At 45.3% G+C, this 17,710-nt stretch overlaps 1 protein-coding gene across 1 annotated transcript in view; it reads left to right on the forward strand.

The window, feature by feature from the left end:
• The window catches only part of TM9SF3 (transmembrane 9 superfamily member 3), a 75,287-nt gene that overhangs the window by 15,463 nt on the left and 42,114 nt on the right, over window positions 1-17,710 (forward strand). Inside the window, exons 2-5 of the mRNA XM_077259077.1 lie at window positions 6,918-7,113; window positions 8,432-8,554; window positions 9,337-9,497; window positions 12,141-12,218. Coding sequence (XP_077115192.1) covers window positions 6,918-7,113; window positions 8,432-8,554; window positions 9,337-9,497; window positions 12,141-12,218 — 558 coding nt within the window. The remainder of the gene's footprint in view (window positions 1-6,917; window positions 7,114-8,431; window positions 8,555-9,336; window positions 9,498-12,140; window positions 12,219-17,710) is intronic.

Consider the following 17,710-nt stretch of genomic DNA (forward strand, 5'->3'; position numbering starts at 1 on the left):
AAAAAATAAATAAAAATGCTATCCTAGAGGCCTAATTTTGTCATGTCTTAAAGGGTTTATTCAGGGTCATTTGTTTTTACTTTGTTAGAGAAACTAATAGGTAAAAGTCTAGAAAAAAAATCATTCCCAAACTTTGGAACAAATTCTCAAACCAACATACATTATAAGCAGTAATGAACCAACATGCTTTTTAGAGAATAGAGCATCTTCAGTGTGCTTGAGTACTATATTTCAAGTCGCCGTGGCTGCATGTGCCGTGGCTGACAACAGCCAAAACACCTGCAGGGATAGCCTTAGGCTGGAGACACCAGGGCTGTGGAGTTGGTAAGCCAAACCTCCACTCCTCAATTTCTTACTCCCCATATATGGCTCATGTTTGTGATACATTTGCTTTTAATCACCATTATGATACAACAATCAAGCTATTGAGGTAGAACATAAAATCTATTTATTGGAATACAACTTTAGAACACAAACTTTAATACGTTGGGATTGAATATAAGTGGATCAGTGCCTTTTTGCTCTGATCTGTAGAGGAGTTTTACTACTGAGCATGTACATAAAGCGCATCACAGATTCATCTCATCTAAAAGCCGAGATCCTTAGATTAGAAACAAATTTCATAACTTTCCCAAATTTTTATGGAAACATTTACAGCATTATACTAATGTATAATGTACCCAATGTATAGGTTTTAGGAGTCTGTCCATTTTATGCCTACTCCGTCAAAATGGACATGGACTCAGCCTTCACAGCCCTGGGAGAGACACTAGCGTATCACATCCAATGGTAATGACACTCGGCTCCAGCACTGCTGCGAATGTATCCAAGTGTCAGTGCTCTGTGCTCTGATCCTCTCGCACAGCTGTGGAGGAGACTGAGAAATTACTTTCTCCATCTCCTCTGCTGCTGTCGTCTGAGGGAATCGCACCGCACTTGGGTGATATCCGAATGCAGTGCCATATTTCAAACACCCATAGACTTGCGTGGGTGCATGCAATACAAATTTCACATGCAATTGCAGTATGCTGGCTGTTTGTTTTTTCCATATGATCGGAGCAGGAAAAAAAACTCCATTGAGAACACAAGCATATGATTAACCCCTTAATCCCATATGACGTACTATCCCGTCGAGGTGACCTGGGACTTAATCCCCAGTGACGGGATAGTACGTCATATGCAATCGGCCGCGCTCACGGGGGGAGCGTGGCCGGGTGTCAGCTGACTATCGCAGCTGACACCCGGCACTATGTTACAGGAGCACGGACCGCCCCCGGCACATTAGCCCCCGGCACATTAACCCCCGGCACACTGCAATCAAACATGATCGCAGCGTTCCGGGGGCATAGGGAAGCATCGCGCAGGGAGGGGGCTCCCTGCGGGCTTCCCTGAGACCCTCGGTGCATGGCGATGTGCTCACCTTGTACCGAGTGTCTCCTCCCTGCAGGCCCCGGATCCAAAATGGCTGCGGGGCTACTTCTGGTTCCTGCAGGGAGGTGGCTTACCAGCGCCTGCTCAGAGCCGGCGCCTGTAAGCCTGGAGCCCTGCCTGTCAGATTGCTGATCTGACACAGTGCTCTGCAATTGTCAGATCAGCGATCTGTCACTATATAGTGATGTGTCCAAAAAAAACAATAAGTGTCCATATTTAGTATCGCCGCGTCCTTAACGACCCGACCTATAAAACTGTCCCACTAGTTAACCCCTTAAGTGAACACCGTAAAAAAAGGCAAAGCTTTATTATCATACCGCCAAACAAAAAGTGAAATAAGATGCGATCAAAAAGACGGATATAAATAACCATGGTACGGCTGAAAATGTCATCTTGTCCCGCAAAAAACGAGCCACCATACAGATTAATCAGCGAAAAAATAAAAAAGTTACAGTCCTCAGAATAAAGCGATGCAAAAATAATTTTTCTATAAAATAGTTTTTATCGTATAAAAGCGCCAAAACATTAAAAAAAATTATATAAATGAGATATCGCTGTAATCGTACTGACCCGAAGACTAAAACTGCTTCATCAATTTTACCAAACATGGAACGGTATAAACGCCCCCCACAGAAGAAATTCATGAATAGCTGGTTTTTGGTCATTCTGCCTCACAAAAATCGAAATAAAAAGCGATCAAAAAATGTCATGTGCCCGAAAATGGCACCAATAAAAACGTCAACTCGTGCCGGAAAAAAACAAGACCTCACATAACTCTGGACCAAAATATGGAAAAATTATAGCTCTCAAAATGTGGAGACGCAAAAACTATTTAAAAAAAAAAAAAAAGTCTTTTAGTGTGTGACAGCTTTTTATTTTCACGGCTCTGCGTTATAAACTGTAGTGAAACACTTGGAGGTTCAGAGTTCTCACCACACATCTACACTCACCGGCCACTTTATTAGGTACACCTGTCCAACTTCTTGTTAACACTTAATTTCTAATCAGCCAATCACATGGCGGCAACTCAGTGCATTTAGGCATGTAGACATGGTCAAGACAATCTCCTGCAGTTCAAACCGAGCATCAGTATGGGGAAGAAAGGTGATTTGAGTGCCTTTGAACGTGGCATGGTTGTTGGTGCCAGAAGGGCTGGTCTGAGTATTTCAGAAACTGCTGATCTACTGGGATTTTCACGCACAACCATCTCTAGGGTTTACAGAGAATGGTCCGAAAAAGAAAAAAAATCCAGTGAGCGGCAGTTCTGTGGGCGGAAATGCCTTGTTGATGCCAGAGGTCAGAGGAGAATGGGCAGACTGGTTCGAGCTGATAGAAAGGCAACAGTGACTCAAATCGCCACCCGTTACAACCAAGGTAGGCCTAAGAGCATCTCTGAACGCACAGTGCGTCGAACTTTGAGACAGATGGGCTACAGCAGCAGAAGACCACACCGGGTACCACTCCTTTCAGCTAAGAACAGGAAACTGAGGCTACAATTTGTACAAGCTCATCGAAATTGGACAGTAGAAGATTGGAAAAACGTTGCTTGGTCTGATGAGTCTCGATTTCTGCTGCGACATTCGGATGGTAGGGTCAGAATTTGGCGTAAACAACATGAAAGCATGGATCCATCATGCCTTGTATGGAGCATCTTTGGGATGTGCAGCCGACAAATCTGCGGCAACTGTGTGATGCCATCATGTCAATATGGACCAAAATCTCTGAGGAATGCTTCCAGCACCTTGTTGAATCTATGCCATGAAGAATTGAGGCAGTTCTGAAGGCAAAAAGGGGTCCAACCCGTTACTAGCATGGTGTACCTAATAAAGTGGCCGGTGAGTGTAGATAAGTTCCTTGGGGGGGTCTAGTTTCCAATATGGGGTCACTTGTGGGTGGGTTTCTTCTGTTTGGGTACATCAGGGGCTCAGCAAACGCAATGTGACGCCTGCAGACCAATCCATCTAAGTCTGCATTCCAAATGGCGCTCCCTCCCTTCCGAGCTCTGCCATGCGCCCTAACGGTGGTTCCCCCCCACATATAGGGTATCCGCGTAGTCAGGACAAATTTGACAACAACTTTTGGGGTCCAATTTCTCGTGTTACCCTTGGGAAAATACAAAACTGGCGGCTAAAAAATAATTTTTGTGGGGAAAAAAAAAAAGAATTTTTATTTTCACGACTCTGCGTTATAAACTGTAGTGAAACACTTGGGGGTTCAAAGCTCACACAACACATCTAGATAAGTTCCTTAGGGGGTCTACTTTCCAAAATGGTGCCACTTGTGGGGGGTTTCAATGTTTAGGCACATCAGGGGGTCTCCAAACACAACATGGCGTCCCATCTCAATTCCAGTCAATTTTGCATTGAAAAGTCAAATGGCACTCCTTCCCTTCCGAGCTCTGCCATGCGCCCAAACAGTGGTTTACCCCCACATAAGGGGTATCAGCGTACTCAGGACAAATTGTACAACAACTTTTGAGGATCATTTTCTCCTGTTAAACTTGGTAAAATAAAACAAATTGGAGCTGAATTAAAGTTTTTTGTGAAAAAAAGTTAAATGTTCATTTTTTTTTTTTAAACATTACAAAAATAATTCCTGTGAACCACCTGAAGGGTTAATAAACTTCTTGAATGTGGTTTTGAGCACCTTGAGGGGTGCAGTTTTTAGAATGGTGTCACGCTTGGTTATTTTCTGTCATACAGACCCCTCAAAATGACTTCAAATGAGATGTAGTCCCTAAAAAAAAAAAAAAAAAAAAAAAAAATGTTGTAAAGATGAGAAATTTCTGGTCAACTTTTAACCCTTATAACTCCCTAACAAAAAAAAATGTTGGTTCCAAAATTGTGCTGATGTAAAGTAGACACGTGGGAAATGTTACTTAAGTATTTTGTGTGACATATCTCTGTGATTTAAGGGCATAAAAATTCAAACTTGGAAAAATTTTCGCCAAATTTCCGTTTTTTTCTCACAAATAAACACCGATAATATCAAAGAAATTTTACCACTATCATGAAGCCCAATATGTCACGAGAAAACATAATCACCAGGATCCGTTGAAGCGTTCCAGAGTTATAACCTCATAAAGGGACAGTGTTCTGAATTGTAAAAATTGGCCCATCATTAACGTGCAAACCACCCTTGGGGCTTAAGGGGTTAAACTGGTACAAATGCAATCCGATTTTTTTTTTTTTTTTTTTAATCAGATTTAATTCGTCCGATTTTTAATCCAATTGCATTTGTTGCATTTGATCGCAATGGGAGCGAGCCTTAACAGGCAATGCCTGCATGTGTTGGGGGTGTCGAATCGTGCAGCCACGGCAGCTCAAACATGGTAATCGATCATGCCGAAGGTACTCTGTTAACCCATGAATGTGCTCCGATAACTCCTTTCCCAAGCACTCTCACTCATCATCACTAATTATAAGTTGTGTACTTTAGATCTCTTTGGTATCTGGCCATGTTTTGGCCAAAAAAAATAACATCAAGAAAAAATGTAAAATTGTAATTGCAGCATTACAGTCAGGACAGTAAAAGAAAAAAGGAAGGCTCTCACCGTTACCAAAAAGTAGAAGTCTTTATTTCATGGATAAAAAAGCATGGGCTCGGGAGCAATGCAGAATCCATGTGATTGTGCTGGAAGGATGAGTGAGGGACTTGCCAGCACAGTGATTGGCGGGGATTTCACTGGTTGGAGTCCCAAGCGATGACGCAGGTATTATGTACTTTGTGGACTGGAGATAAATGACATTAATGCAGCATGTAGGAACATTTCCAGCAAAATTAAGAATTTTTAGGAAGGCCTACAATCAGACCATTGTCCATAGCTAGCGAGCGCATGACTTCTTGCCCAACTCGCCTCTTCCTCCTGAATGCTCTTCGTATCTAGTATGAAGGTCATCACTGCTTCCAGAGTGAAGAGGACCTTTCTGCTCTCCTGACACCTATTCTAGTAAATCCTTGTATTCCACGGTTCTTAGAACTGTGCATGGGGCTGCTCCTCCATTGCTACTGGAAAACTATGAATATAATGACAGCTGGGTGTCTCCAGTTGGGATGTGTCCCGACAGTCTAAAGGCTTTTTTAAATCAATAGTCAATAACCGGAGAACAAGCGCTCCTGGGTGCACTCGATGCTCCTCTGTCGGATGCTAAGATTTCTAATCTGGCTTAAATCTTGAAATTGGCAGCAAATCGTCCTGAGGAACAGGTGAATGTTGCCCCTATTGGTTTTTATACGAAATGTAATTGATGGGTAAGGTTGCTTCTAGCTCTGTTGCTGAATAGTTTCCATAATACTGTAGTATGTTCTCACTCATGCAAGTTCACAAAGTATGAAAAATGTTCTGCAATGTCTGACTCTTTCTGAGTTGGCTGAGGATGATTTTTCAGCAATTGTATCATTTTGCATACAGTTTGGGCTTGGTGCCCAGCTTCATTGATGCATGAAGATTCTCAGTTGGCATTTCCTCATAGTATAGTGGTGACATGGAGAATTTGATACCTTGGTATAAGCAAGAAGAGCAGTTAGTTACCGTATTCATTTTTGACGCTTCTTTCCAGTGGGTTTTTGAAGCACTACTGCACCGCTTAGAAGTTTCTAACCAGATCTCCTTTAATCCTTTAACCAGATCTCGTCTTTTTTTTTTCTTTTTTTTCCCTCTACAAAAAAACGTGAGTTTCCACTATTTTGGTATTGATGACCTATCTGTGGACTAGGCCATCAATGTCCCATTGTCACCACACTCGTCACCCCCTACTGATCAGCTGTTGTCACTTGTGGTAGTATTAACTGGGACAGAGCTTCGGTGCCTGGTACATAAAATACCAAATGTTCCTGATAACCAATGAAGGGTATTCGGCTGCGATGACTATTTCACTTCTGACTCCCATTCATCTGCCGCTGACATGACTCAGCCTGACAACATCTGGAGAGTCAGGTCCCCAATGGGGAACCTAAAACCAGCTGTTCCATTGGGGAGCTGTCAGACCTAAATCAACAATAAAGTCATAGAAAAAACACTTTTTAAAGGGTCTCTGTCAGCACAAAATTACTGTTCAAACCAAGTACAGACGCTCGGTGCACCCTTGGTGTGGCCAAACGTTTAAGTTCACCTTCCCACCTAATTGTCTTCCCTCTCTCTTCCCCCATCTTGGCTTTATAGGGCAACAGAAGGGTGGAGGTAGATGGAAACTCCCTTTAAGACAATAAAATTCTTAGATTAAAGGTTATCATGAGGGCCTTCTCCTCACCTTGCAGTTGTGGAACTTATAACCATATAGTAAAGAATAACTAGAATAGAAGAACATATGCCTAAATATCGGAATTTCTGTAGATGTGTTCTTACGGTGTCCACTCTTGTGAATTATAGGATATATCTGATCTGAAAGTGAATGATTTCCTGTTTTTCTTCCGAATGGTCAGGATGTGTATTATGTAAAAAAATAAAATAAAATGCTTAATCATTTGTTTTTTTTCTCTCCCCGCAGTATAATGATAAAGAGGAGGTGGTGTTATGGATGAACACGGTGGGACCATACCACAACAGGCAAGAGACATACAAATATTTCTCGCTGCCATTCTGTGTTGGAAAAAAGAAAAGTATTAGCCACTATCACGAAACCTTAGGAGAAGCTCTTCAAGGAGTTGAATTAGAGTTTAGTGGCTTAGATATTACATTTAAAGGTGCGTATTTCAGCATTTATTTATTTTTTTCATTGAGCCACTTTTATTAAAGTTCACTAACAGTTTGAAAAATCCCAGATGGTCGCCTTGTACACTGTCGTGTTGATGAGATACTGTATATACGCATGCATAGTAGGGATTGCTGTGCCGTTGGATGCATGAGTGAGTGGTCTGAATCTACAGCAAAACGTTTGTTCGTTAGATGAAACGTTCATATTTGCTGCATACAAGATCATCGCTCTCGAGGGTGCGTTGTCTTTTGCAAACAAGACTCGAGCTTCTGAATACAGTGGCAGCCCGTGTGCGCTATGCAATCTGTTACAGATCAGTAACATTAAATAGATCTGATCTGTAAGAAAAATCATTAGGAGAACCAAGGCAGCCTATGTGCACTGCGCGATGTTCTGTGGATTGCTTGTTTACTTGGGTCTGTTTCTGTAAACAGCCAATCAAACGACTGTCAATCTGTGAGCGACCTATTCTCAACAAACCATGTACTGAAAACTCAGCGCTTGGGACAGGACAGTGCCCTGCGATGGAGGAGGACCGTTGACTTATTTAATATGATTATATTGCACTCATGAATTTGTGATTGGAACAGTGGCCCTTATTTGCCATACATCATTGGAGCAAGAGGCAGAAGATTTTATATGTATTTGTTTCTTGGCCTTGGGTTAGTGCAACACATTTCCATTATCTGGTGAGAATATTACTACCACTTACAATGTATGTAATGTACCTTGCATGGAACTTGCTAATGTTTAAGTGTTAGTTGCCTCTATCTGCTGTATGATCATTCATTATATTCTTCATATAGTGGTACAGTATCATTAAAGGAAGGGAGCTGACATTATATTTTTGTACCTAGGCCTAAGGAGAGTGCAATATACGTATTAAATCATTATGTATCTCGTGGTGGTTTTTTTTCACTTGTCTATTTGCACTTTATTGGTGGAAGGGTGTCAAATAGGGTTCATTAGGTTGGCCAGTGGTGAGCAAGGTAGGGAAGGGAATTTTGATGGGTGAGCATAGAGACAGTTATCTCTATACCTTTACTATATTGGAATCCCTACTGGACACCGAACTGCGACATGGCACCCATTTTTAACTGGGAGTGTAAAATCTATAATATTTCAAAACCTATTAATGAAGTAATTTTTTTTTATTTATTTATTTTCTTTGTTCTAATGCAGCACATGCTCAGTGCTCTTCTATCTCTTGTGTATGTTAGTTCTACAATGTAAAGACTTTTTTTTTTATGTAACTTTGTAATAAACATGCTGTTTAATTAACCTGAAGTTTGTTTCCTTTTACACAGAGGATGTCATGCAAGCGACCTATTGTGATATTGAACTGGACAAAGCAAAGAGGGATGCATTTGTTTATGCAATAAAGAACCATTACTGGTATCAGATGTATATAGACGATTTACCAATTTGGGGTAAGCTATTTCATTTTTTTTTCCTCCCTACAAAGCCATTATATTTAAGGGGAACCGGTCATGTCAAAAGCACAGAGATCCTTCAGGTATGAGGTTACTCTACAGGGTTATAGCGTTCCAAAACTGCAGTCCGGCTACGGGGAGGAAATTAACTTTGTACCTCCCGGCAGCCTCTGGCTTTGTCACCACTCAGTACAATAGTGCCCATGAGTATATATCTGCAGGTTAGTAGCATTTTTGACATGACAGGTTCCCTGTAAGTATGTAAGTTCTGCATTCATTGTTCCTTTTGCACAGGGCTGAACAAGTCACGATTTATGTGCCGAAACTTGTTATATCCACGGGACTTTATGAAATTCTGAAATTACAGCTGCACTTTACACTGGTGTATGTTTTATACAAATTACGTCTAATGCGGCTCTCAATAAAAGCCTGTGCTGCGTCATTCCTGGTCTCTGGGATATTAATGTCGCCGCACCCTCCTCCTCCTCTCCATCATGTTGGCTATCGCAGCCGTTGGCAGAGGACAGCAGTCTTATACAGCAGTCTTGGCTGCTCTGTTAATCCATCTGATGTCACATTTCTGCATTACTGAAGCTGACGAGAATCTCGGCCAGCAACGCTAAGGTTCAGATATGATTTAGCAGTGCCGCAACTCTCACTTCTGTAAAAACTAGCTGCAGCAGACATTGCAGCGTTATATGAGCAAAACCACAATCTTTATACACTCCATAGCTGCAAGAAAGCTTCTGATATAATCTTATTTATTTTTTTCAATGCAGGAATTGTAGGAGAAGCTGATGAGAATGGAGAAGATTACTTCCTTTGGACGTATAAAAAGCTTGAAATTGGATATAATGGAAATCGAATTGTGGATGTTAATCTGACAAGTGAAGGAAAAGTCAAGCTTGTCCCAAACACCAAAGTTCCAATGTCCTACTCGGTGCGTAGGAGAAGCCATATATGTCCTCTTTCTTAACATCACAAGTTTAGACTGCATAGATTTTATTTCACATGCCTTGTGAGAACATAACAGAGGCCTGACACTTACACAGCGCACATTGCATTAATGTCTGATAGACTAATAAGGCACATATCACATCACCTCTTGATCTGTATCCACTGTGTGGGCTCCTGACTAATAGATGTGAGCGATCTGAAGGTGGCCGTACACGCTTGATAGCTGGCAGCCGACGGCTTTTTTTGTCACCTCCATGCACTTGCAAACAGGGAGAGAAGGGGAATAAGCTAATGGCAGGTGAGCAAAAGGATCAGGCATGTTGTAATTCACTAGGCCCTGACCATTCTTTTCCCTAATGTCTGCTGCCAAGAAAAATTCTGAACACCCCCATTAGATAAGTCTCATACCACCAAAACTGTTGGGTTCATGGGCTCAGTTGCCATTCAGCCTATGTAAGGCCACCTACATGGGAAAGTACACCCAGAACCTAATTAAATATTGGCATAAGCGACAATTTATTGAAAATAAGTCAATGGATCGTAGTGTGAAATCTACAGTGTTTCTCTAAGCACGTCTTCTTGTGGGGGATTTTGCTTAATTGGCACACAGAGTGCTGGCAGTCTCTTTTTTTAAATGGGTTGTCCAAGTCTGCAGTCCCTTTATGTGAATTCACACTGCTGAATTAGAGACACTCACAATTCGTGGTGTATGCATTGCATGCTCTCATGATTCAGCAGTTAGTGACTGCACGTTTTTGTCCCAAGCCCCAACAACCCTTTTAACTCCTTTACAACGTATGACGTACATTTACATCATATGTCATGCGGGTTCGAATGCTGAGCCTGACAGGTGATGGCTGATTTTATCAGCCATCATGTGCCTTTAACAGCCGTGAGTGGAGCAGAGCTCCGTTGGCGGCTGTTAACCTGTTAAATTCCGCTGTCAATGACAGCAGCATTTAATATGCGCCAACAAAGGGAACATGTTATTCCACACGCCCATCGGCGTGTCCGTGATTTGATCTTAGGGCATCGGAGATTTGACGTCGCTGGGGGCACTATAACCTAATTTCTCAGCGCCATTAAAAAGCAGTGCTGAGGAATAAGTACCCTTAATTTCCACTGTTAAATGGCGTATCGATGGTCGTTAAGAAGAGAGAAAAAATGCACACTTGGTATTGCTGCATTAGTAGAAGTCCAATCTATCAAAATATAAAATAAATTGATTCGATCGGTAAATGGCTTAACGAGAAAAAAAAATGAAAACATGGGGCACTATAGCTTAAGTTCTATTCCCCCCAAAAAAATATTCAGGGGGTCATGGAATAGTATATCTCAAAACTTTGCAGCTCTTACAAAGTAATGTTTGTCCTCTTGAACCCCCTATATTCCCCATATAGCATAATGGCCCCGCATAGTACCCCACACAGTATAATGTGCCCCACGTAGTGCATCATACAGTATAATGGCCCCACATTGGCTTCTGTATAGTACACTGGCCTCAAAAATGTTGCCCCACACAGCATAATGGTCCCACATGGTTCTCCATGATGGCCATTACATACATGGCTCTGCTGTGTTAGTTTACAGCGGCATAGCGGAGCTGAGTCAGTGTGTTCTGAATATGGCGGAGAGTTGTGATCTGCCTTTATTGTACTACTGGTGTCAGGCTGCAATCGCTGCTCCCACCACCGATAATGCATCCAGGACCTCCGCTCCCTGCATCTGTTTGGCTGAGCGATGACAGGGGTAAAGTGTGGCCCGTAGCATACGCTGAGGGCTTCACGGAAGTGATGCCGATCTCCTATAGCTGTGACCTGGACAGCACAGAGAGCATGCCCAGATCACAGCAGGAGTCAGCCACAATACAAGAGATGGGGTCGGACAGACCGCAGACTCCTATGTACAGGGGCTGCCCTATTTGTGGTGTGTGTCGTTACATACCAGCAAATGCCAGTGGCAGCTCCCAGCGGTTGAATGAACAAAATAATAAAAAAAGAACAGTTCAAACTGTGAATTTAATTTTGTATTAAATATTATTGATTATATAATTATATTTTTTATAGGATTTGTTATTTTTTCTAGGATAGTTGTAGACCGCAGGAGAACTACATTTTATAAATTTTCTAATTGTGTTTTTTTTTCCTTTTTAGCACTTAAAGGGGTTTTCCACTACTAGGACAACCCCTTATTTACACTAAATGTTCAGCCCTGATAAAATAAAGCCTCTACTTTCCTCCCATGCTGGCGCCGTTCCAGCAGTGTCGGCGCTTTTGCGTCACTGTCTCTTCCTTCGGACAAACTGAACATGAAGAGGAAGCCAGGGCTGCCGCTGATCCCTGCCCTCCTCTTCGTGTTCAGTTTGTCCGAAAGTGGAGACAGTGATTGGGCGCCGGCGTCACGAGTCACAACACTGCATCACAGCCCCGGGGAGAGCGAATAATGACACCGCTGGCACGGAGCCGGCACGGAGGGGAGTATAGGCGTTATTTTATCGAGGTTGAACATTTAGTTTAAGAAGGGTTTGTCCTAGCAGTGGACAACCCCTTTAATTTGAAGTGGCAGTAATAATATAATCCTGCGTATGGAAATGCTCTCTTCATATTCCATGTTTCTTGTATTGTAGGTTAAGTGGAAAAAGTCTGATGTGCGGTTTGAAGATCGATTCGACAAGTACCTTGATCCCTCGTTTTTCCAGCACAGAGTATGTATCTTATAGACGCACATTGTCTGGGTTTCTTGCAATTATACTAAAGTAACCTGCTTAAATTTAGGATATGTTCACACGTTGCGTCTCTGCAGTTTTTTGTGTTTTTTTTTTTAATGCAATTTGAAAGCTGCCTTTTAGGCCATGTTCACACTTTGCGGGTGACCTCTGCGGGTTCCCCCGCAGCGGATTTGATAAATCTGCAGGGCAAAACCGCTGCGGTTATCCCTGCAGATTTATCGCGGTTTGTTCCGCGGTTTCCGCTGCGGGTTTCCGCCTATACTATTGATGCTGCATATGCAGCAATATGCAGCATCAATAGTAATGTGAAAATAAAAAAAAAGTTTATATACTCACCCTCCGATGTCCTCGGCGCTGCACCCGGCGCTCCGGTTCCAAAGATGATGTGCGAGAAGGACCCTTCGTGACGTCACGGTCATGTGACCGCGACGTCACCGCAGGTCCTGTTCGCACAGCAACTCTGACCGGCCGGCCGCGTGCAGCGCTGAGAGGTGAGTATAACATGATTTTTTATTTTAATTCTTTTTTTTTACCCCAAATATGGTTTCCAGGGCCTGGAGGAGATTCTCCTCTCCTCCACCCTGGGTACCACCCGCACATTATCCGCTTACTTCCCGCAACGTGGGCACAGCCCCATGCGGGAAGTAAGCGGTTCAATGCAATCCTATGGGTGCAGAATCGCAGCGATTCTGCACAAAGAAGTGACATGCTGCGGGTTGTAAACCGCTGTGTTTCTGCGCAGTTTTTCCCGCAGCACGTGCACTGCGGTTTGCGGTTTCCATAGGGTTTACATGTTAATGTAAACGCAATGGAAACTGCTGCGGACCCGCAGCATAAAAATCGCCGCGGATCCGCGGTAAAAAACGCAAAGTGTGAACATGGCCTTAGAGTACCAGCAAGAGCGATTTCAGAAATCTCATTTACACTATTGTTTCTCCTATGCCTCATTGTGGGACACAGGACCATGGGTGTTATGCTGCTGCCACTAGGAGGACACTAAGTAATACAGAAAGAATAGCTCCTCCAGTGCAGTATACACCCTCCTGCTGGCTCCAAGTGAACCAGTTCTTGCTTAGTGTCTGTAGGAGGCACTTGGGGTCTGCTTTCAGACCCCACCGTTTTTATTTTCATTTTTTATTTTTATTCTATTTTTTCCCTTAACGGAGCGAATGGGAGCGACAGATCCTTTCTAGGTTCCGATCTCCCCTGAATCATCAACAGGCAAGTACGTGGAGCGTTCCTCCCGTATCCTTTCCTGCAACGTTGGATGCCAGCCCTGAGCTCACCTTACGGGCGACGGTTCCTTCGCGTTCCGATCTCCCTCCGTCATAGCAGGCAACCACATGGAGTAGCCCTCCATCTACCTCTCCTGGAGCCAGGTGCATAGCCTGACATAATATGTATGGCGTCCGTGCAGCCCCCCACTGCATCACCACTGATATAGTGGATGACGCAAGGCGGCAGAAGCTCTCCACCCCCTCCCTGACTATGGTGACGGTGGATTGAGCCCCGGCCCACCGCATCTACCGTGAGTACACTGCGGGGGCCGAGGCGCTGGGGGGTCCTGGTCCCCGGGGTATGGAAGGTCCGCACCTCTAACAGGGCATAAAGCCCAGGTCCATGGGTGGTCCGCAGTGCGGCATTTCTATAAAGGAGCGCGGCTGAGTGATGGCACTAATAGCCATCGCGACGCCGCAGACCGCAACCGCAAGTTTTAAAATTTAGCCCCTGCTTTTCCCCTTCATACAGGCCGGAGTTTTTGGCCACACCCACCGGCAATTAGTGCCACCATCTTTTCTAGCGCTTCTTGTTCCCTGAGAAGCGCTCTCACAGATCTCGACGGCCATCTTGGGACACCCACAGCGCTGATGCTGCAGCGCTGCTCCAGCTCTCCTAATCACAGCCTTCAGGACCATACATTGCGGACCTCCCCTGGGAATCAAGACACAGAACCTGGGTAAGCTGCAGAACCATAGCTTAACCCTTCCCCTGCTAGTAAGCGCTCTCCTCAAGGCTACTATGTCTCAATTAAGGCCTCACAAAAAGTCTGGGAAAACCCACACTGTATTCCTCGCTGCATGTACCTCTTGTAAGGTCTCATTACCCTGGGGTCACAATGCTGCATTGTGCACAGCTTGTGACCCGGTAACTGTTCAGGAACCACCTGTTGCTGATACTGAACCCAGTGAGCCTAGTCCCCCTGAGTGGGCTACCTCCCTTACCCGGTCTATGGCATCCCTGGCAAAAGCGTTAGAATCGTTCCGAGACCCCTCCTCTAACCAGGGCTCTCTTACGGATGGCGCTTCCGATCGTCAAAACCCCTCATACTCTAGGGGTCGTACCTTGCCAAGGAGCTCTCGCTCTTCCAGGAAAAGGACTCATGCCTTATACCCAGACCACCACCGGGTTTCGGGTTCTGAGAGCTCCATTTCTCGCTCCCCTTCCATTAGGGCTAGTAGAGAACCTGTTTCAGAGGACGATTCTGACACGTCCCTAGATCAGGAATTTCATCACGATCATGAGACTCTCGACTCTGAGTCAGTGAGTAAGGCTTTAAAACTTGAGGAGGAACCCTTATTAAAACGGATCATGCTGTGTCCTTTAAGAGGACATAGAGTGTTCACCACTCATCCCGAATTTAAGGAAATCGTTGAATCTCACAGGATTCGTCCAGATAAACGATTCACAGGGCAGAAGGCCATGGAATCAAAATATCCCTTTGCCCAGGATGTAAGAAAAGATTGGTCGCAATCTTCCCCAGTAGATCCTCCGGTATCACGCCTGGCTACTAAATCTGTCTTATCCTCTTCGGAGGGCGCCTCGATTAAAAACCCAACCGATCGTCAGATCAACAATATGGCGCGTTCAGCCTTTGAAGCCTCCGCAGCCGCACTCTTCCCATCCTTTGCCGCTACGTGGGTGGCTAAGGCTATGACCCACTGGGCTGAGGCCTTGTCTGCAGCGGTGCTGGATACCAATCTTCCCCCCGAGATAGCAGACCTCGCTACTCAAATAGCCATAGCTGGAGATTTTGTTGTGACCGCGTCCCTGGATGCTGCTAACTGTGCTTCGCAAGCAGCAGCAAACGCCATCACCATCCGGTGGTCCTTATGGCTCAGGGACTGGCGTGCGGATTCTGCTTCCAAAAAGTCATTGACTTCTCTTCCATATCAGAGCGGTCGCCTTTTTGGCGAAAAGCTCAACCAATTAATTTCCGACGCCACTGGAGGGAAGAGTAAATTTCTTCCACAACAGAGACCCTTTCAGAACCAGCAGCAGCAGGCTCGGTCCCGATTTTTGGTCCTCTACTTCCACTTCTTCCGGACCTGGCCGGGCACAACGTAGGGATAGAGGTTCTCAGACCTCTTACAAACCTTACCCTTCTTGGAGAGGCAGGCCTAGGCAGTCAGGATCCAGGGGGTCCAGACCGGGCAGGTCTCCCACACAATGACTCCCTGTGGTATCCGGAGGACACCCTCAAAGTAGGTGGCCGCCTGCTTTCCTTCAGTGACGCGTGGCTCTCGTCGTTCACGACGAATGGGTCCGCGACCTAGTGTCCTCCGGATACAAGATAGAATTCTCCTCTCTTCCACCAAATCGCTTTTTCCTGTCTTCTCCTCCTAGAGCAAAGGCATCAGAGTTCTTCCAGGCCTTAAGCTCTCTAAAAGAAGACGGGGTTATTATCCCGGTCCCTCAAAGCGAAAGGTTTCAAGGTTTTTATTCAAACCTGTTCATTGTTCCAAAGAAGGGACGGTACAGTAGGGCCCATACTGGACCTAAAACTGCTGAACAAGTTTCAGGGTGTGACGGTTCCGGATGGAATCGCTTCGTTCTGTCATCCCCTCCATGGAGAAAGGCGAGTTCCGGGCGTCTATAGACATCCTGGACGCGTACCTCCACATTCCTATTTTACCTTCTCACCAAAGGTTTCTTCGCTTCGCAGTTCTGGAACAATACTTCCAATTCGTTGCTTTGCCCTTCTGCCTCGCCATCGCTCCCAGGGTATTCACCAAGATCATGGCGGCCGCCGTGGCCATCCTTCATACCCGAGGTGTGGTGGCGCTACTGTATCTAGACGATATCCTCAGATATCCTCATCAAAGGCCCCTCTTTCCGCACCTGCAAGGAGGCCGTGAACATCACAATAGATACTCTTTCTCACCTGGGTTGGAAGATAAACTTCAAAAAATCTTCCCCAGTACTGGCTCAGCTAATTTCTTTTCTAGGAATGATACTGGACTCGTTCCAGGGGTTGGTACTTCTTCCCCTGGAAAAGATCTGTCTTACAGCGGGAAGATCAGAAGCTCTTCCAATCGCATACTCACTCTGCATTTCAGTATGAGAGTCCTCGGCAGGATGGTAGCAGCTATGGAGGCGGTCCCATTCGCTCAACTACACCTCCGCCCCTTACAACATGCTGTCGTGGCTGTTTGGGACAGGAACCCGTTCTCTCTCGATCGTCGTTTCCTCCTTCCCCAGCGAGTCAGTCCCTCAGGTGGTGGACTTTAAAGTCCTCCCTGAATCAAGGGAAGCCTTTTCTCCCAGTACATTGGCTAGTTGTGACAACAGATGCCAGTCTTCTGGGCTGGGGAGCGGTGTTCCACCATCACACTGCTCAGGGCCGCTGGTCTCTTCAGGAAGCATGCCTCTGCCCTTCAACATCCTGGAAATACGGGCAATCAGGTTGGCTCTTCTCCAATTCCATCCCTTCCTGGCGGGTCTCCCCATCAGGATTCAGTCCGACAATGCCACGGCGGTGGCATACATCAACCGGCAGGGGGGAACACGCAGCAAGGCATCCATGACCGAGGTAGGCAAGATTCTCCGTTGGGCCGAAGAAAACCACTCAATGATTTCTGCGGTTCACATCCCGGGAGTGGAAAATTGGGAAGCAGATTTCCTCAGCCATCAGGGTCTCGACTCCGGAGAGTGGTCTCTCCATCCGGAGATCTTCCACCAGATCTGCTGTCGTTGGGAAACCCCGGACGTGGATCTGATGGCCTCACGGCTAAATTCGAAGGTTCCAGACTTCATAGCTTGGTCCCACGATCCGGCAGCCACTGGGGCAGATGCACTCGTTCACTCGTGGCATCAGTTCCAGCTTCCGTACATATTTCCCCCGCTTCCCTTACTGCCGAGAGTCATCAAGAAGATCAGAGCGGAGGGGATACCAGTAATCCTGATTGCGCCAGATTGGCCGCGCAGGGCCTGGTACGCCGAACTAGTTCAACTAGTCGCCGATGTCCCCTGGCGATTACCGAATCGCGCAGACCTGTTGTCCCAGGGCCCCATTTACCACCAGAACGCCGAGGCCCTGTGTTTGACAGCATGGCCGTTGAGTCCTGGGTGCTAACACAGGCTGGCTTCTCTCAGTCATTTCTACCATGATCAGCGCTAGAAAGCCTACATCTATGCGTATTTATCATCGCATTTGGAAGACCTTCTCATGGTGCTAAGACCTAGGATGC

This window comes from Ranitomeya variabilis, chromosome 4 (assembly GCF_051348905.1).
Source record: "Ranitomeya variabilis isolate aRanVar5 chromosome 4, aRanVar5.hap1, whole genome shotgun sequence".
In the NCBI taxonomy this organism is placed as follows: domain Eukaryota; kingdom Metazoa; phylum Chordata; class Amphibia; order Anura; family Dendrobatidae; genus Ranitomeya; species Ranitomeya variabilis.